Here is a 20,780-nt window from a genome sequence, read left to right as displayed (position 1 = left end):
TGTTTTATTTGTGTTTAATGATCAGAGGTCTGCTTCATATTTCCGATGCTCTTAAACGTGACGTGGCTTTCCCCTTCAACCGGAAGTAAGCGACTGATTTGCCTGTTTGATGCTGAGCAGCTGAAGTATCGCTTGAACCAAGAGTAAAAGCCCAATTTCAGGCATAATGTAAGTAATAACAGTAGTTAAAACTCATTGCTATATGTTTAATGTTGTAATTTTAATCGAAGCTTTATATGGTTCCTATATTGGTTAGTTTAGACAACGCTGGTTGCACTAGTAGCTTACTAGCTAGGTTAATGTTACACAGATTTAGCATAATTTGGTACTTTTGGTTTACAACCATGTTATCCCTGACAAATGAATGGTTGCAACAATAAATCGATGATATCCTGATTCATTTACAAAGTATTCACTTGCAGAATTAATCGATTTTGTGCTTTGTGTGTTCAGTGACAGCATCTTAGTGCATGTCAGGTGCTAGCGTACAGCTATAAATGCTAGATGTGTATGTTTTCATGTATAACTATACAGGTATATTTTTTTCTTGTCTAAAATTATTCCTATTATAAAATTAAAGTGTATAATGTAACTTGAATGGATGGAATGGATGTAAGCAAGTGACTGGAAGGCCATAATATGTGTATTTAAGTTTGTGGATTGGACAAAAATGATGCAAAGTAAACAAGTAAACTAAGTAAAAGCATGCACACTCATTTGATTCTTTGCCGCTTTTGACTAAAGGCCTATTATACATGTTTGTAAGAAGAAAAAAAAAGAAAGATATCCTATTAACCTCTCGTAATACAGTAATACCAAGCAGCTTTCTAACGCCTCACTATATGTCTCGTTTCCCCTGCAGAATGGTGACGGACGTGCAGCTGGCCATATTTGCCAACATGCTTGGCGTGTCATTGTTCCTGCTGGTTGTGTTGTACCACTATGTTGCAGTCAATAACCCCAAGAAGCAGGAGTAGAGTCCCTCCAGAATGATTGAAGAGGTAATGTTGACCTAAGATGATTCAGCACTTTGATATATTTGTTTTTTGCATTCAGAGGTCTGTTCTTTCCAAACTTTGACTTCTGGGATCCTGCTTAACATCTTGATTTCTCCCCACAGGCGAGATGGGACTCAATGTCGCCACCAAGGAAACAACATTCCCTACATTCAGTCCCAGGAGATGAATTTATATGTATGATTGCACAGTAGTGTTTTTTTCTAATAAAAATATGTGAATGCCATTTGCTTTAATGTTTCGTTCAGTGCTCACGTTATTCTGCATGCACATTAGATACATTCTCATTGAGTTTATATATTGCAAAAAAGGGCAGTTTTCTCAAGTTCATTTATTAATACTTCAAGTTTCATTCAAGTTCCGACACAGTATTATATCAGTCACAGTTTAGGTAATTTGGTAAAAATCAGTTCATATGTGAATGGATTAAGATATGCTCAAAACATTTAAATAGACAAATCCTGACACTATTTGTCTTACATAAAATATTTATATAATATGAATATATATATGGTAATAAAGAACAGGTTCCTATTTGTGTGCTGTGGAGCAAAACGTCCTAAAAGGAACGTGACAAGGAGAGTAACTTTGATACACTTATTATATATTGTGTAACACAATATCAACCAACCCTTTGGACCCTAATGTTTTTTTATGTATTACATTTAAGCCACATGTGTAACTGGATTTTAGGTACATGTGTAAAATAAATGTCCAGTGTTTCTGGTAGTCTGGAGTAGATACAGCCACTGCAAGGCTTTATGGGATTTGGGGTCCTCTCTCAAAAGGGATTCTACTTAAAATGTAGATTCAAAGCCTTTGATATTTTTCTGTAACATTACTCAGATTGCTACTTTTCAGTCACCTTGTTTTTGTCCTATCTAATATCTTACTAGTAGCTGCACCCTCCAAGTATTTATCCTAACATCACCACACACAGGTGATCTCATTCAATAGTGCAGATTATAATTGTTCCCGTTTGCACTTACTTAGCTTTACCATATCACATTTATTTGCTGTGGATCAGTTTCAACATATCCTATTTAAACAATCTGTAAAAATGTCCATTAAGGGTGAATATCTTTTTATATGCAAAACACAAATAACTTCTGTAATAATCACAATAAAATACACACTTCACTCATATTTGTTTCTAAAGTCGCAATGGAAATAAAGAGTTGCTGCTGTGCTCGTCAGACTGAATAAAAATAGTACAAGTGACTGACTGCAGAAATACTTACCAGTGCATTACAGTGTTGGTCAGAGTGCATTTAACTTCTTTTTGGGGGGAGGGGACATCAGAAGGACAGGACTATAATTACATAACAGATATGTGAGGTGCTATTTAAGAGTTAAAAGATGTTTGAAGTCTATCGATTCTTTGATAAGGAAGGTTTGTAACTCCCCTACTTCTGCAACTGTTGTGGTTTCATTGAGCAAGGCACTACACCTCCAGCTGCTCCAGTGAAGCTGCCTATTGCCAGCTCAACAGTCTGATAATGTTTAACATCTGAATAAATAATGTTACATATGTTTCATTGCACATTAAGATGCCCCAAATAATCCTCCCGTGATGACAGTGCCCCCTCCGGATTCCTAGTTTTAAATGGGTTTTGGTCACATTACAGTAAGTGAGGCTCAGCAAATACAGACATACACAAGCGTCTCCTCTTCTGTGCAGTACTCAGGCTTCTCCACACAGGGTCACTGTCTCACACATGTTCACAGTCTCTGGCAGGGGCAGCACTGGAGCTTCCTCAACCTTTGAAGACAACATCATACAGTTTGAGTCATTTGATTCATTCATGTTCAACCTCCCTCTTACATTAATTTGATGTGACAGTTGAAACTGTGTTCACCTCTTGCTCCGTTTCATCCGTCTCGTGTGCGGTTTCTATGATAGTGTTTCCTTTGTAGCTGAGACTCATCTCTGGGCTTTTCATCATTAGTGCTTTAGAGGCCAACTGCTTGCCACCATCTTTTCCGGATACACCTGTAGAGGGAAATAAAAGTGATATGAAGTCGATGTATAGTGTGTGTGTGGTTTACATACAATAAGAGAGAAGTTATAAAGCAGTACCAAGCAGCAATTAATGTATCTTCTGTAACGCTGTGAGACTTGTTAATAAAGGAGCCATATTGAGTGGTTTAAGTATGTGGTATGTGTATGTGAAATATTTTCCAAAGCCCCATAACTTTGACCCAGTTTATCAGTTTATACCTTATATATACAGTCTATGGTTTATACTGACCTCACTGAGCACAGGCACCTGTAGCCTTGGCTGCTGTGCTCTCAGTGTTTTGTCTCCCTGTTCCTGCCTGTTGGCGTCAGCTGATAGAGGTGTTATGATTCTATCTTGTTATGCACAATGTTGATTATTCTCTCAGAACTAGCTAAATACATGAGTCTGGGGTAGAGTTCTTCAGAATTGATGTGGCATCTCAACCGTGTGGTCAGATTGTGGCCCGTGACATGTCTTGTGAATTCTCCGGCCGAAGCTCCAAATAAACCGTCAGTGTTTGCCATCAAAGCTCCAGCTCTCCTCGTCTCTCTCTGAGTCCTGACTCCAATTGCTTCAGAAGTTTCCCCCACAGTATGTATGTACATTTAATCACTGTGTGACTCTGGTGAATCAAAACAAACCCTTTAAAAGAATAAAGTTACACATTAAAGAGGCCCTCTTGTGTTTTTTTGGATTTGCCTTTCCTGTAGTATGTTATATTATGTTTTTGCGCTTGTAAATGGGCTGCAAAGGCTGCAATCCCAAAGTTCCCCCCAGAGGGAGTTCCCCTCCCCCCCTGCCTGAAATGCCTCCTTGGTTTTCTTCCATAACGTAATGACATCACTATGTAACACTCGCGCTTCTATTGGCAAGCGCTCCAACACATTGTAAGTGATAGGCTTATGCTGCGTTCACACCGGGCGCGATTACATGTAAAGTCAATGCAGAGACGCGGACGGACGCGAATTAGCTCCGGCGCGCATGAAGCAGTTGATGCGAATGCCGCGGCGCGATTGAGGCGATTGAAGGAGGCCGCGACAACCGCTCGAGTTAAATCTTTTCAACTCGAGCATCAAATTCGCGTGACGCGATCACGCGGTAGCCAATCAGCGGGGAGGATCTCAGCCTGCCGTCAGTGACGTTGAACCACAAAACCAAAACATCAGCTGTTAGCACTCAGAGCTCACAGCTCCTCATATCTGTTCAGAAACTGGATAAAAGTTAAACAAGTACAAACCACAGACTGTCTGTGTCATGGCGAATACAGTCGCTGCTTTATTTATGTCTGTATGCCGTTGTTGTGAGTGTGGACGCAGCATATACAACGTTAGTTTAGCCTGATCGATCCGATCTCTATTCAGAAAACACGCATTTTAAAAGGTTTTTCGCCTGCTGTCTTGTCTGCAGACTTGTCAAAGCATTAATTCATGGTTTTTACTAACCATTATCAGTATGTTGTTACTTCGGCATCATTTTGAAACGTGTATTACAATTAAATCACGGTAAAATATGTTCATCTTGTTGTAGTTGTAGCACCCTGGCCAGCGCTTCTTGTTTGAATTACATTACATTAATGAATGATGCGAGTAAACACAGCTGACAGCCGCGGTGAAACTCGAGCGTTTAGAGCGAAGCGAATATTCGCATCGCGTCCGGTGTGAACGCAGCATTAGGAGCGGGACTTTTACGACACATCTCCAAGTGGTTGACAAATCACAACAGAGTCGACCAGCTAACCAATCAGAGCAGACTGGGCTCTGGTTACAGACAGAGGGTGAAAAGAGGTGCTGCAGCACAGGCAGTTTGAGAAAAATACCTTTTAAAGTAAACATGTCACAATAGACACAAAATACAAATATGAACCTGAAAATTAGCATATGTGCTCTTCAACACAAACAAGCTAATTGAGCAAGAAGTATCTCACCAATCTCTAAAATTACTGATATTGTCAATGTAGTCTGGTGGCTTTGAAAAGAGAATACATAGGGGCTATGTTTCACGGTGAATGTTTCATTGCTGCTTCTCCGTCCACAGCAGCATATTGCTTAGCTACTGTGTGGGAACTCTATTTTTCCAAACTGGGGATCTGCCGGCTGCCATCTACTGTTGAATACAACCCCCCTTCAAACATCTAAACTACCCCTAATAGCAAAGCAACGTGTTTGTATATACATGCCTGACAGCGACAGGTGTCGACGGAGGCCAGGTCTAAGCAGTTTCCAGACCTTCATGGTGGCTGTGTCCATATCTCCTGATGAGACGTGGTTAGTACTGGTAGGGGATTTCGCAGGAGGGGTTTCAGTTGACCCCACCCTCCTGATGGGGATACGGCTCATGGTAGGTTGCAGCTCACACCTGGGGATAAAGAGAGGTTGATATTGTTTTTAGTCATAGCAGGGATACATGTTTAATGGAGACAATGCATTAGTCATCATATCATAATTTCCTTCAATATTTTGCACTGTTTTTAATGCTATGTGTTTATGGACTACTGAAGGAGTGCGGCCTAAAACTCGGAAATTAGTCAGCATTTATGCACCTCCTGTTCCCTTGTCTTTTAGTCAATAGTTTTTATGTGTTTTTATTGTTAGATACCTGGAATAAGTTTTGTGGTTAAATTCAGCTTTAGAGAATTCCCATTGGGTTTTACAACATAATTGATGACGGTAAAAATCATACTCCTGTTATTTTTATCTTCCGAGTGGTGCAGATGTGAAATTCTTGCAAACCATGGTTACGTTTCAAAGCATAACATCAACTTTTTACCTGTTGTGTTTGAATTTGCATATCATAATTCATAAAAGTGGTGCTTATTTATGATGGTTTATTTCCTAACTAAAACTTCTAAGCATCTTTTGGTCTAAAATGAAATGGAAAAACCCAATTGGCCTTTTTTCGTCATTCCTGCAGCTTTCTATACCAACCCTGGTTTGACTGCTTTTTTGGTTAATAATGTTTCCTGTGCGATTACAAATCTCTAAGATACATAGACAAGATAGGACTCACTTGCTACATTTGATGGAGGAAAGGATGTGATCAGGCCCCAGGTTTTTAGCAGTCTGTGACAGATGGAGACATTACAGTGAGGTTCACTGGTTATACAAGAAATGAGGAGAATTTGAATGAGCTAGAAAGGTCAGCTAACCTCTGTGCGCTCCTCTGGGGTGTGATGGGTGATTGTGAGACCCCGGCATCCTTTCCCCAAACGCCCAAGACGGATGGGGAAAGGTATTCCTGACCAACCTGCCAAACTGGGTCCTCCACTCTGAAAGTCTGGGCAACTGAGGCCTGTTAACCACATGAAGGACATACGAATAAACAAAAAAATGATAAGGGAAGGAAAAGCAGTGGTTGGCAGATGAGTAACACAAAAGATGGATGCCAGGGTCATGCTAAAAACAACAATATGTTTTACAACAACATGTATCTATTACAGTTCATTCTCTTTATATTACATAGAGGAAATCTAAAAGAAAAGAGGTTTGACTTCTTAGCCATTTTGAGCGTTTCTGGACAACAGACACAAACAGAGTGGACAGACATTAGAGGACACACACACAGGATTTGCTTCACAAAGGGATAGTTTTTATTCCAGAGGTTAAACAGAGAGGCGGTAAAAGACAGCAGCACATTCAAGAAGATGGTATTCTGTTACACAGACAAACACTTAGTACCAGCCTTAGTCTGGTATAAAAGGTTAGCACCACATTGAAGGAAACGGCACACTTCTCATGAGGAGTATAAAGCAGAAAGACCTGGTGAGAATGCATTCAGTGTTTCCACCTAAAGCTTTGTGTTATTCCTAAACATATATTAGCTTTAGGAGGGAAGCAACTGGGGAACAGGACATCACAGTTCACAGTGAGAAAGCAGAATAAAGCTACAATACATTCTTCAGGTCACTGATGCTAAATGTGTTGAATTCAATGGGTAGAGGCTACATTGAAATCATCCTCTTAGTTATATTAAAAAGGAGCCATCCATACTCCAAAAGAGCATTACATTTGCAGAACGTGTTGGATCAGTCCAAGATTTCTCTTCCAGGCTTATATTACCTTTCTTTTTTAAACATTTATGTCAGAGAGAAAGTGCAGCAAGAGAATTACTGGTATCATTTTAACATTCTGCTCTATTGGGAAAAGGTCATCACAAGTCCTAAATACGCCCCTTGATCTTAAAGGGACAGTTCAAATCCAAAATACATATTTGTTCTCTTAACTGAAGTGCTATTTATTAATGTAAATTGTAATGAGTGAGTTGTCGAGATATCAGTCGTAGAAATGCCAGCCTCTTTGAAATAACAATGACGCAATAGAAAAATCTATTTCTAGGAATTATGATCCATCTTTACTCTGGATATCTCCAAAAATCATTAACTCACAGCAAAAAAAGCACTACAGGTAAACGGCACGGTTCCTTTAATGTCCAAATAATACTGCAGTTACAGAATATATATTCTGCCTGTATACTTAAAAATTATATAAAAAGATAATAGGTAAATAATCCCTTTTTTCACTTTACGTTTCCCCAAAACTCAGACAAAGCGGACGAATCAAAATATAATCCAAGAGTTTTGGTCAATAAAAAGAAATATGAGCAGATCCTCTAAAACCTCCTACCTACAACAGACACCAGAGCAAGGCACACCATAACTACAATGTCACACAGCACTGGAGCGGACGTATAGCGAGTCAGGACCAGATCATCTGAATTTGTATCTGTTGGATCAAATCGATATATGATCTGTTTAACCAGCTGCTCATTAAACCGCTCAAAAGGGCCCTTCCTTAAACACAGACCACTCTGAGGAAAGCACACAAAGCTGAATTACAGACAAAATACTATAATTCTACAAATAATCTATAAGGCTAACATATAGACCAAGACAACAAGACATTTTCTAACCTCTGCTAACCACAAAATAAATAAACTTTGACCACCTACTAAATACCTGCCAGGTTCAACATACTTTAGGTAACACACAAATGTGCTTGAATAAATAATGAGCAATGTTTTCTTCACCACTCTGATGAAACATGTAATAAAAGTTAATTGTATTAGAAAATTCTTAACACAGCGTCATCCAAAAGCATTTTTTGTATATGATATTGCTTGCTGTCAAACAGCTCCATAAAGCAATCTTTTTATATATAAAGATTATCAGCGATGGTCAACATTAGGCTTCTGGCAGTAGGCTACGCCGTGAACATCATAATGTGAAATCTAATATTGGACTGACAGTGGAATGACACAGGTTTCAGCACTATCAAGGAAATGAATAACAAACGAAAAACAAAACCACAATCTTTTCAAGATAAATGTGGTTTTCAGTCACTAAACTTACATTTTGTCAAAAAATCCGTCAGTCCTTTCTGAACTGACTCCAGATATGTGTGCTCAGCTTGCTTTACAATAACATTACTGTTGGGAAAATACACAATTGAATCTTCCAATATCAGAGTAGCACATGATAACAACTGTAACTGTGTACGTAACAGGATGTATGATAACCTAGAAGAGCATCAGGACACACTGTTTTTGGCATATGATAAGCTATGTGACAACGATTAACATGATGATTCAGCCTCTGTGGAGATAGACATATGACAAGCATGATCACTTCTGACGTGGGCCTTAGCTAATCTAAACTAAGCATTGTATACTGCTTTGAACCGGTATTCCTCCATCTTGTATACTGTGTATAGAAGCATGTGGAGGACACTGTTCAAGCCGGTGACGAGTGATGTTTTTGAAAACATAATTATTATGTTGGGAAAATATCACTCGTCACCGGCTTGAGTTTCAATATCAGGATACATGTATTTATTATCCTTGCAAGAATGGAAGTAGTCATCACATACATATGGTACAACTAGTTCCTGAACAGTGTCCTTTAGATTAGCTAAGGCCCACGTCAGATATGATCATGCTTGAGGCTGAATCACCATGTTAATCGTTGTCACATAGCTTATCATATTCCTAAAACAGTGTGTCCTGACGCTCTTCTAGGTCATCAAACATCCTGTCATGTACACAGTTACATTTGTTATCATGTGCTACTCTGATATTGGAAGAGTACATTGAGTATTTTCCCAACAACTACAGAGCAAAATACACTGAGTTGGGAAGTAGCTTTCAGCAAATGTACAAACACAGAAGCCACACTTTGTTCCGGGTCATTCTAAAGTTCTCAAAAAATAAATACAACAATAAATAATCAAAAAAAGTAAGTGCAATATGGCAAAAGTATCTCATTCTAATTTGAGCTCTTTTTAAACAGCTCCCATTAAAACAGAAACCGTGTAAAAACAAGACAGTGTTATGAAAAGCCCTGGCTATTCCCCAAATGTCAGCACAGTAACATGGTATTTTTTGCAACTTATTACAGACTGAAAAAAATACTTAATCCAAGTTACATTATCATTTAGTATAATTTGTCCAATATTAATGTGCGCTGCAAATATCTACTGTATGTTCTGCGAGTCCTGGGAGAAAATGGAGATTATGTAGCCAAGATGCTCTTGCGTGATTTATGGTTTGAAATACAATTCAAACTTTTCAGTCACAGTTGAGATTCTAGAAACGCTTCCACTCTCAAGTGTTATATTCATCCTAAAATGCTAATACTGTAGAAACATGTCTTTAAACTACGGAAACCCAAAGAGGTAAGTGAGAAAAAAAAGTCCTATAATCCATTTTCAAGGTCTGATATAAATGTTTTCTCTCCTGTGATTTAAGGCGAAAAAAAACCTTTTGTCTGGATAATCTTTGAAACTTCCTGACATTTATCAATTCTTTAAGATCAAATGATTCTGGAAAATATATGAATTTAAAGAATGAAAGGGTGGTGCACCTTAAAGATAAAACATACAAATGTTTACCTAGCAACACTTTTTTTCTGCCTGTTTCCACAAATTAAACTCAAGTAACTCAGAAAGATTATACTGGCAAAAAGGATTATTTTTTCACCTAGAAAAACCTTTTGGAATTAAGTTAGATTACTGGGGCAAAACCTTTCTTTTCACCTGTTTTGAGCTCATTAACACAGGAAAGAAAGCAATTGAGATCTGCTTGATTCAAAAAGAGGGATAGGCAGCAACCAGTCTAATCAACATTAACTTAACCATACGTTTTTCGCTAAAACTAATTGTAATATTACAGTTGTACTGATAAATGTGCAGTATTTATATTTTATATATCTGTAATTTGATTGGTCTGTATGATTGTGAGTGTAATAGAGACTAATTCATGTTTGAAGTGTTTATTCATTATTGTGTGTGTACATGCCTGGGGACAGCAGATGGAAATGAGAGAAAATGGCATAAATCGTCTCTTCTCTTTGTGAGAGAAATGTATTTGTATGCATGGTCCTAGTTTAATAAAAACATAATAACTTAAAACATGGCAGAATACCATTTTTCTAATGTTTCTCACTTACCTCTCAGAACTTTCATATTTAACAGATATGTGCAGAATGAACAACAACGATACATGTATTTAAGGAACATTTTTGAATTGTTAGCACCAGTTTCAGACGCGCACACACACCGGACACACACACACACACACCCGAGACCAAGCAGTGATTTGCACTTGTTTTGACCTAGAGTACTTGGAGTATCAGGCAGATGCACGTTTCTGTAAATACAGTCTCTTAATATAGCTTCTAACACCTAGTCTGGTACTCCAAGCAGTTCTAAGAGCTCACACTCACTCAGCAAAACACACCTACGCCCAAGCTCTCACAGGTCAGGTCAGATTGAGTCCTGTGTGGACCCAGCTGGAGAGGTGGGGGGTGCCGGCAGGCCCTGAAGGAGCAGGGGGCTCAGTTTGGAGAGCAGCCCGGGGCGGGGCAGAGCCTGCAGGGAGGGGAGCAAGTTGGAGAGGCTGGGGGACTGGAGGGAGTACAGACCTGTCATAGTGACGGAGGCCACGATGGGACAGGAGCCCACCACACACACCGAGGAAGACGAGGAAGAGGAGGAGGAAGGGGGTGAGGCGGGGGGACGGGAGGGTGCGTGGCTATTGCTGGGAGACCGTAGGATGGAGCGGTGGTGGGGGGGGCGTCTCTTCTCCTGAGGCTTAGGGTCTACGGAGAGGGAGACACACACACATGCTCAGAGACATGCAGGGATTGGGTACACACACATAAGGTCTCCTTCACATTAGCGACTTAGCGAGATGTGAAGAATTATGTACGATGTACGATATGTCAGCTTCATGGAAATTGTCTTTTTGTATAAATAACCAATTTGATCTGGGTGTTTTGTGGAACAGGGCTCATGGGGTTTCATCTGGGTATACAAATAATGTAAAAGGTAAAAAATGCATGCACAGGTGGTAAGGTCATATGGAGGTCATGCAGGGGTAATACTGATGTTTCAGGCCATAGGAACACCAGGACAGTACTCAATGTGTCTCTAAAATCCAGCCAACTCCCAACATTTCTGGTGATACATTTTCTAAGTCTGATCTAAAAAAAATTCTCTTTGTTCATACATTTAAAAAAGTATATATAAAAAAAAAAGTGTTTGTTGTTGTTGCGGTCATTGTGGCCACAAGAGGCTCAGGTGCACCACTTCCTTATTTTCTAAACAGGGCTAAGAAACTAGATGACAGAATATGTGATGTTTAGAAAAAAAATAAGAAGAGCGAAGGTACACCCAGAGAGGGGTGATAGAAAGTGCCAGCCAGCAACAGAAGCGAGCGATGGTTAAGAGGTCGACTCACCCCTGACCGGCCCGAGTGCCTTGTTGCCTCCACGTCCGCTGGTATGCGTGCTGTTGTGCTGCGTGTGGGTGCGGGGCGGGGGGCAGCCGAACGTAAAGCTGGGGGAGTTGTGCATCTTCGGGGAAGGCGTCTGGCTGCTGCTGCTGTGGCTGTTACAGCGAATGCGACTGAGGGCGTTCTCCGACGCTGAGCCAGACAGACAGCTGCTTGGAAGAGACAAACAGGAAAACCTGACCTTAATGTAACATACAAATAAGCTAGGGAACTGAAGTGTAGCCTTTTTTGGGGATGTATAGAGTTATTAAACGGCTTAGCTGAAAAGTTGATTCTGATGGGTCAATTTGGACAACAAGACAAGAGAAAACAAGACAAGAGAAGGAAAGAGCTAAAGAGAGCTGGAGGAAAGAAAAATCTGAAGAAGTAAAGGACGACAGACAGGAAGTAAACACGTAAGCCTTAAGGGAACAAGGTATAACTGTCCCTTTATGGACTGGGAGTGTTTAAACATTTTCGCTATAATAACCAGCTCACTGCATATCATCGTTTACATGTAAACTCACTTGTTGAAGCTCTTTGGCGGGGATGCCTTGCTGCCGTTGTGGTGAATTCTTTGCGCAGGATGAGCGTGGATGTGTGTGTTCAGGCCTTTGCTGTTGCGGACGTGCTTCAGGATCCAAGCTCGAAGGTTCGTCAAGCAGCTGTGCTCCGACAGCACCAGGCGAGGCCAGGGGTTACACTCCACCATATCCAGGGCTGAGATAGCCACGGCACGCCCCACCTGATTCACAACATCAATCAGAAGGATGCGTCATGTTTCATTTAAGTACCCTTGCAATCACATTCCTTACTGAATGAGAAGTTAAACCTGGACAGAAAACACTCTTGTTTTCTTACCTGCTCAAATATTTCTGGAGTGTATTTCGGAGGGAATGATGGAGGTGGAGGTGGGGTTGCCCGTCCGTTGTCATGGCAAGCAGGTGGGATGGTGTTCATGGATTTTCCAGTGTTGTAGTTGCACTCCAAAGTGTAGCTGGTTGGGATCCAATAACAGAAACATTTATAAAACATATACATTAACAGCAAGCAAATGTTTTTAAACTTTATGAGTTAACATCAGACCATTCATATTTATTGTAATGACAGAGAAAGGACTGACGGCAGTTGAAATTTAGTTCAAATAGGGTTAATTGAGTGTTGTCAAATTACATTTTATTGTAATGACAGAGAAAGGACTGATGGCAGACTGATGGTAATTAACTGGGCGATAAATTGACTTTATAAATTAATTTGAATTACTGGTTTATGGGTTGTTTATTTATGAAATTGGGGTAGTAACAGTATGGACATGTTTTTATTTAAAAGGACAAGCAAGTACTGGGGTTCAGTAATGTTTTGTCAAAGGTAAGTTTTCATTTGATTAATCCCGATAGGATTGCTTTTGTAAAAAACATACTTATTTGTATTTTTCCCTTTTTGGGCCAACTTAGATTTCTTTAGGAGAAAAAAGGTTTACATTTAGTTAAAATAGGGTTAGTTGAGTGTTGTCAAATTACATTTTATTTGTAGGCAATACCGCCCAGTCCTACTGGTTATATATTTTACATTTTGACGTAGTTAAATATGAGTAAAAACACCATGAAATATTAAAAGGTGGGTAATCACATTTCTTTAATTCCAGAAAGGTGTATTTCTTTCTATCCAAAACAAAACAATTGTTTTTTAAATGGATTATTGAAAGCTGCTATGTGCTATTGGAGCGACTACCCTGACATCAACTCTTGATGCTTTGTGAATCCAATCTGACCTGTGAAGCAGCCCTATGGCCTTGTGAATGGCCACCCTCCCGCTGCCTTCTTTGGACTGGCCGTCTCTCTTGTCTCGTGCATACATGTTTTTCTCTGAAAAGTTACAGCCCTGGAAATCGAAGTTGGCCGAGTTGATGGCTATCAGCCTTGGATACAGCATGTTCTCTACCTGCAGAGAGAGTGAACAAGAGCTTAGATGTGCATAACAAAACGTATTAGTACCCTATCTGCTGTAGCTGCTGGAGAAGAATATTTCAAGAAAAGACAAAAAACAAGAATCAAAGCGTTTACCTGCTGGCTCTCGTCAGAGAGGTTATTTCCGTACATGAAGCATCCCCGTTTAGAGGCGTGGCCGTGTAGGTCCACATAATACGCCACACCCGCCTCCTGGGCTGGAATTGACTCATGTTCCTCCACCTGTGGTACTGTTTCCTCAACGGTAACAGGAAGTACAGTCTCCGGAGAGCTTGATGACGTGTTTAGGTCCCCTTTCTCCATCTCGTTGGTAACCCAGCCGTTTACCTCCATCACCATGGGAACTTCTGGCGATGCAGGATTTGCGTCTTTCTCCGCATTTCGTTGGTTTAAGCTAACTTCAAGGGCTGTGAAGGGAGGAGACTGGTGCTGATTGGCGGGTGGATTGCTAAGGGGCGGGGCCTGCATGTTTGAGGGGCTGTTAAAGTGAGTGCTGGACTGTGTGTTGTGCAGGCGGTTGTGTGTGTGGTGGTAGAGCAAAAGTGTTTTGGCTGCATAGATGGAAGGGTGCAGCTCAGGGCTGGGGTTCAGGTACTGTCTGTTCAAGTTCACACCCCTGGAATCAGTCCTGCAAAAAAGAGTTACCATTACCAAAAAATAACATCGATAAAATATATTGTGGGTGGTGGGACAGCCGAAGTCCTGCCATGCATTTCTCCAATGAAGTAGGTCTTGGAAATCAATGGCACTTTGTGCTAATTTTCTAAAAAGGTTCCCACATTAGCTTAAAGAGGAAGCAGCAGACCCTGACACTGTTAACTGATACCCCTAAAACAGCATTGTCTGAGACACAGTGACGCAGTTTCAACCCATATCTGCTCAACACTTGACATCCGACCTGGCTCCTCTAACCTCTGCCAGACCAGCAGTGTGTGTGTTTACATGCACTTACTGTAAATGACTGGATTACAGCTGGCTTTCTGCAGTAACCTGGGAACTTAAATGTCATATACACTACTAGAAAACTTGTTTCCATAATTGAGTAGGAGCAGAACCTTACTTCTTCAGCTAGATGTCTCCTCCAAGAACCTTATTATGTATGTAGCAGGGTTTTAATCAGCTTTTTATATGTATGAAAATGTATAGGACACATTTCAGGAAGGGGAAGTATCCCTGTGACTGAAGGATGGTAGGAAAAAGGAGTTTAAACTATACCAATCACTGAGTCAGACAAGTTTTAACTCATTTTAAATAATTTTAAAACGCATTTTTACTAGTTTAAGATAAAAACATAGAGAAATTCAGGTGTCATAGCGGCAACACCAATAAGAGACAAAGGAAACAAAGGATAACACTGGTAAGCATAAATTAAATAGATAAATCAAAATTAGATATACATAAAACATGTAATAAGTATGTAAGATATAGTCTAAATGTGATTAAAACCAATTAAATTTGGTAAAACCGTTAACATATATAGATGTATTCTTTACTCATGTCCATTAAGTTGCACTTTCTGAACAACTTGATGAATAAATAAATGAAAATAAATGTTGACAATGTGGTTTTTGAGCACAGTGCAGGTGAGAACATGGGCAGTTCTTACCTGTAGTGCCCACGGACGACCCCGTCCGGGTTGAGCATGGGAATGAGCTTGAACACAAACACGTTTCTAAGTGCGTGAGCACGGGGGTCATCTCTTCTTAGGATAAAGTTTAGGAAACCGTTGAACACAAAGGATGACGGAGTCTCCCCGGGGTGCACTCTGCTGCTGAGGAAAAACACCTGCGAAACACACAAGGGTCAGCATCACTGCTTTGACATAACAAAAGAGAAAAGAGATTCTGTGTTTATGTTGAATTGAGTGATACCCTTTTGCTGGAGAAGCGGTGGGGTCGTGGAGTGTTTGTGTCTGGAAACAGTTTAGGCAGGCGGGGTTCTCTCTCCTCTTGCATCCCGTTGCAGTTGGTCACAGTGAGCAGGTCCACCCTATTGCCATCCAGAGAGTGGCACAGCAACTCCCTGTGATAATACACACTGTCCGGGGCACTGACAGAGGGAGGAAGGAGATTGGTGGGGGACAAAGTCAGAAAATGTACAATTTAGAGGGGCAGGGGAAAAAAACGACATTAAGGTAAGTTTTCAAATAACGACGTTTTTAAACATGGCTGTGTGTCTGTGTGGGAGCTGAGTTGCATTTAAGCATTTTTCAGCTGGATAAAAAGGCGAAGATGGATTTTGTATTAATACTTTATATACTGTATATTTAGATAAATATATGATTACATTGAATATGTTTAATGATAGTGACCATTACAAATTCTGATAATGATCATTAGAATTAATACATGTCCTTCAGCTTTTCAGTTTGAACTATGACGTAGGTTACCCCTACTAGCTCAGGGCTAAAACTTAGCCACTTACGTACCATGGTTTAGTTTGCTCATCAGGAGAACTCAACTCTGTATACTTTGTAAGAAGATACTACAAAGCTGTGAAATGGAAATACATTGTTTAATCCTTTTCAAATCTGCATTCTCCGGAAAGGTGTCCTTCTCAAGTCAACGGTTAAGCATACAATAGCGTCTACCTCCCATAGTATGTGTGTTTGAGGGCAAGATGATGTGTTTGTTTTACCTGCTCGGACTGAGTTGAGCAGCATTAGTGAAGCTCTTGTCAAACTGCTGCAGCATCTCCTGGCTCTCACTGTAGGAGAACGGGAAGCAGAAAGAGAAGAAGGTGGTTGCCCCGCGAGCCTCCAACAGCCGGTGAGTGAACGAGAGGATGAACTGGTTATCTACAATCTGCAAAACCACAGAAAAAGGGATATTTTATATAAAACATAATAAGACCTTTCAGGCTTGCTGGCACCTGATGCCCACTTCCTCTCCCTGACAGCCAGGATGCGTACATACCTCACATGTGGGTCTGTCTCGGATCCTTTCCCACCGGTTCTTGCCAGGTAAAGTGCGTACAAGAGGAGCCATGCCCTGGCTGTAGAGCTTCCTCTGGTTGTTCATGTTCATCACATTGATCTTCAGTATCTTCCCTGGTGCAGCACCCCGTACACTGAAGTAAAACCACGATCTGAAACAGCAAAAACACATATGTATTTCCAAAAAGAAATTGCTAATAGGTGCAATTTTGTGCAATTATTATATTTAAATTTCAATCATGGTTTGTGGCTTCAAATGGTTATGAAAACAAGATAATGGAATCGCCTCTATAGGTTTAAAAATTATGTTCTCATTTTTTATTGTGTCATTTAAAATCTCACGCACCACTTTCCTTTACAGTGGTGAACTTTGGCCCATCACTTAAAGCCAAAACTCTCTCCAATTTAAGATTTGTTAAATGGTGTTGACTAAACCAGATTGCAATATTACACATTTCCTAAATAATCTGAAATTCAATAACAAATGTACCAAACAATTAAGGACAAGAAAATGTCTCAGATCACAGTCAACTATTTGAAAGCGCTCTTTAAATGTTACAAAAGAGGTGATCTGTTTGTTTTAATATCATTTATTTTATTAATGTTGATGTGTATATCTTTTTTTTTCTACATTCATTTTGTTTGTTTGTTATTAGATAATATAAAATTCAAGTTTTAGAAAATGTGTTGTTAATACATTTTTCTGACCTCATGTGAATAACATAAAATAATTACATATTATACCTGTTTCCATTCTCATGTTCCGTGCCGGCGCAGTCTGGCTGTGTCCACAAATTGAACTCATAGTCAGGGGTAAGGTTGGATCCGGAGAGGGTGTTCCCACTGGGCGCTATATCGGTAGGAGGGCTGGAGCTGCCCTTCTCCACCTTCTCCACACGTCCCAGGTTCCCTGAGTCAAACTTGGAGCTGAACACAATATTACCAAAGCGAGCCTCCATGGTTCCTGACTCTCTCTTGTCTCCTTTCGTGGTTTTCGTGAAGTGCCAGTCAGTGGTCTGACATAAACAACCTGTAGTGAGATCAGACGAGTACAATTACATTAACTCTGAGAAATAAAATGCAACAGAGCTGGTGGAAAAAACTAAAATAGGAGTGACATGTGGATCCAACAACCCTCAAACAGCGACTCAGTCTCACACGTTGCAGGCTTATATTATACAGACAGGTCATCACTTATTTACAGTTTTGCGACAGCCTGTCAGCATGCTCGTTACTCGATGGTATTACGAAAATGCTGAACTGTTGATCATTAGGGCAAGCATTCAACGTTTTTTACAGTTAATCCACAGTTTTTTTTCCTAAATTGATAATAATTCGGTCTATAAAATGCCAGACAATATTTTAACATTTCCATCTCAATTTCTTCAAATCAAAGGTGATTTGATCAAATGTCTTGCTTTGTCAGTTGGAAACCCATAAATACTTCTATTAATATGTAAAACAGAGAGAAGCTGTTCATTTTTGCATTAACAATTATTTGAACATGAACCATAAATCAATTATCAAAATAGTTGGCTATTATAATGTTTCTGTCTTTTGATTAGTTGATAGTCTATTCATCTGCAGCTTTATTGATCATATACAACATATTGTAAAAGGGAATGCGTCTAATAGAAACTAAAATGTAATGCCTTAATGGTAGTTCTAGATATTAGAAATTGCATTCTATAGAGATATATCTTTAATTTGGTATTAATAAAGACATTTTCAGGTGACCCAAAAAATAATTGCTTAACTATCTCTGAACACCAGATCGAAAATGAAATATATCGGTAATTTAAATTGTGACTTACACGTTACAATGAAGATGAAGATTTTTTTTTACATTTTACATTTCATTTGCCATACAAGTATATTCAGTCTTGCCAGTTAAGATCTCATTAGACATACAATTAATATGAAAATGCAAAACAGCGACATCATGAGGTCGCTAAAGATAATACAACCACGGACAAACTACTATATTTTGTACAGTTACAAGCGAGAATTATGTGTGCATCGTAGCTATGGCGCAGATAAATTGTTGCGCAGTTGCATACTCATCATGTATGACAACATAACTGCACGTCTATCCTGTGGGATAACATGATGGCTGCTGTTTGGTTTCACTAACAGCCATAACAACAACAGCTGAGCGAGAACACAGAGTAGGGGGAGTGAACTAACGGCTGCAAGCGACACAGTCGGTAATCAAGATGTTCTCTTTTAATATTATTAAAACCAGCTAATGCAAGTTAATATTTCCCACTATCTGAGTCGTACTGTTCAATGTCACAACGGTAATGTTACACACAGCTTATAACGCTAGCTAGTTCCTAAGCTACGGAGGCTAACTTAGCTACCCAACAAGCAGTCGTAGGTCGAAACGACAGTATTTTTATAGAATACACGATTTTCCCTCGGTACACTGTTAACACATTTAAGCTGAACAAATTATTTAACATGAAACAATGCTTTTTGTAGTAATACAAGGCTACCTTATGTGCGTTGCTTGTCCATTACTGTTTTCATCTTCTTCTAACCTCAATTCATTGCTGGGATGTTGCGTTCAGGTTTCTCTGTAGAAATGACCACTGAAGGGAAATGTCGCTTTTTTTTACAGTAACAAGTGGTTGGATGTTTGATGTGATTGTTATTAAGGGGTTCTGATATGGAAAATGTTGTTTTATTAAAACCAGCTGTAAAAGTAACCGAGTTTAGCAATAAGAGACAATTAGAACAGTTGATACGTTTATACGCGCACATTTTTTTAATTAATCAATGGATTTGTTTTTTTGACCTGTGTGGTGGCCCTGCACTGTGCACGTCCCTGGTTGAGAGATGTATCCATGAATACATTTTGTGCTCAAAGCGCAACAGATTGATGCATTTAACTTCAACATTTAAAAACAAATCTTCGCGGGGGTGCATGCCCCCGGACCCCCCAAGAGTATGTGAGGTTCACCCCCAAATAAAGCAGGTTAAAATAATTAAATTGCATACATTTTATTTTAGTAAACACTGAAAACGGGTCCCACAGACCCAAACAGCACACAAAGGTTAAAGGTAAGCATATAATTACTCTGTAGCTATGTCAGTTTGACAATAAAGAACCTTGAACCTTGAACCTTGAATAATAATGTTAAAATATGCTAAATATATACACTGCAAAAAGCTAAAGAGGAGTAAAAGTAGCTCACGACAGGTGGGGCTTGAAAAGGCCCACCTGTTCAAAGTGGGGAATGGCAGAAAAAGAACCACTGAGCTACAGGTTGGTTTATCCTGATCGATCCGATCTCCATTCAGAAAACACGCATTTTAAAAGGTGTTTCGCCTGCCGTCTTGTCTGCACACTTGTCACAGCATTAATTCATGGTTTTTACTAACCGGTATCAGTATGTTGTTACTTCGGCATCATTTTGAAACGTGTATTACAATGAAATGAAAAATATGTTCATTTTGTTGTAGTCTACCATAGTATTTACATGGATAGAAGCCCCGAATATTCGCATCGCTCTAATCGCTCGAGTTTCAGGTTTCACCGCGGCTGACAACTGTGTTTACTGCTGTCATTCAAACAAGACGCCCTGGAGAGGGGGCGGGGCTTATATCCATGCAAATACTTTGGAAGATATCAACTACAACAAAATGAACATATTTTACCGTGATTCAATTGTAATACACGTTTCAAAATGATGTCGAAGTAACAACATACTGATACTCGGCCTCAACCGATAGGGTACTCTATGGCGCTATTGAGACCCCCGACGCTAAGATCAAAAGCTATATTATAGCAACCGGTCTATGTAGGCCTACCGTCCCATTCCCCAGAGACAAACATCAAGGAAACAGGTTTAATCCTCTTCTTAGTTCGCTGTGCCGTTGTCAGGCTGTGGTGGTCTGAGGCCAGGGCAGGCTGTTGTTGATAGCCTATACATGTGGCACTTCTGAGTGATTGTGTATGTCCGTGCGTGTGTGAGCGCATCAGCGTGCGCTTATGTTTGGGGCGATGGGGGGGGGCCCAAAACAATATTTGCACCGGGGCCAATCACAACCTTGTTACGCCACTGGCTCCGCGGATTGGTCCATTTGGGCC

General features: G+C 40.0%; 2 protein-coding genes across 5 annotated transcripts; one reads left to right on the top strand and one right to left on the bottom strand.

Moving 5' to 3' along the window:
- The first annotated feature begins 54 nt into the window (after positions 1 to 54).
- Positions 55 to 1,252, top strand: ost4 (oligosaccharyltransferase complex subunit 4 (non-catalytic)). Of its 2 annotated transcripts, XR_004557565.1 has the most exons (3): positions 55 to 168; positions 863 to 1,001; positions 1,121 to 1,252. XR_004557565.1 is itself a non-coding variant. In XM_034150350.1 (2 exons), exon 1 carries the CDS (start codon positions 864 to 866, stop codon positions 975 to 977), a length of 114 nt encoding a protein of 37 aa, XP_034006241.1. In that variant the 5' UTR covers position 863; the 3' UTR covers positions 978 to 1,001; positions 1,121 to 1,252. The 2 variants fall into 2 exon arrangements, 1 of the variants encoding a protein (XP_034006241.1); XM_034150350.1 differs by lacking the exon at positions 55 to 168.
- A 75-nt stretch (positions 1,253 to 1,327) lies between these two features.
- On the bottom strand, positions 1,328 to 19,257 carry agbl5 (ATP/GTP binding protein-like 5). Of its 3 annotated transcripts, XM_034150344.1 has the most exons (17): positions 19,183 to 19,257; positions 17,429 to 17,714; positions 16,665 to 16,836; positions 16,387 to 16,553; positions 15,621 to 15,798; positions 15,356 to 15,534; positions 13,846 to 14,377; positions 13,554 to 13,723; positions 12,644 to 12,779; positions 12,310 to 12,527; positions 11,750 to 11,979; positions 10,932 to 11,108; positions 6,165 to 6,307; positions 6,026 to 6,078; positions 5,196 to 5,374; positions 2,876 to 3,009; positions 1,328 to 2,778 (listed from the first exon to the last, which is right to left on the bottom strand). In XM_034150344.1, the coding sequence occupies exons 2-17, from the start codon at positions 17,641 to 17,643 to the stop codon at positions 2,701 to 2,703; spliced, it is 2,961 nt and encodes a 986-aa protein (XP_034006235.1). In that variant the 5' UTR covers positions 17,644 to 17,714; positions 19,183 to 19,257; the 3' UTR covers positions 1,328 to 2,700. The 3 variants fall into 3 exon arrangements, with proteins under 3 accessions (XP_034006235.1, XP_034006237.1, XP_034006238.1); XM_034150346.1 differs by lacking the exon at positions 19,183 to 19,257 and having other exon boundaries at positions 11,750 to 11,955; positions 17,429 to 17,643; XM_034150347.1 differs by lacking the exon at positions 19,183 to 19,257 and having other exon boundaries at positions 11,750 to 11,952; positions 17,429 to 17,643.
- Positions 19,258 to 20,780: the final 1,523 nt, after the last annotated feature.

This window comes from Trematomus bernacchii, unplaced genomic scaffold (genome assembly GCF_902827165.1).
Source record: "Trematomus bernacchii unplaced genomic scaffold, fTreBer1.1, whole genome shotgun sequence".
NCBI classification, from domain to species: domain Eukaryota; kingdom Metazoa; phylum Chordata; class Actinopteri; order Perciformes; family Nototheniidae; genus Trematomus; species Trematomus bernacchii.
Note: the sequence above shows the minus strand (reverse complement) of the source record. Positions and strands in the feature narration are given on the sequence as shown.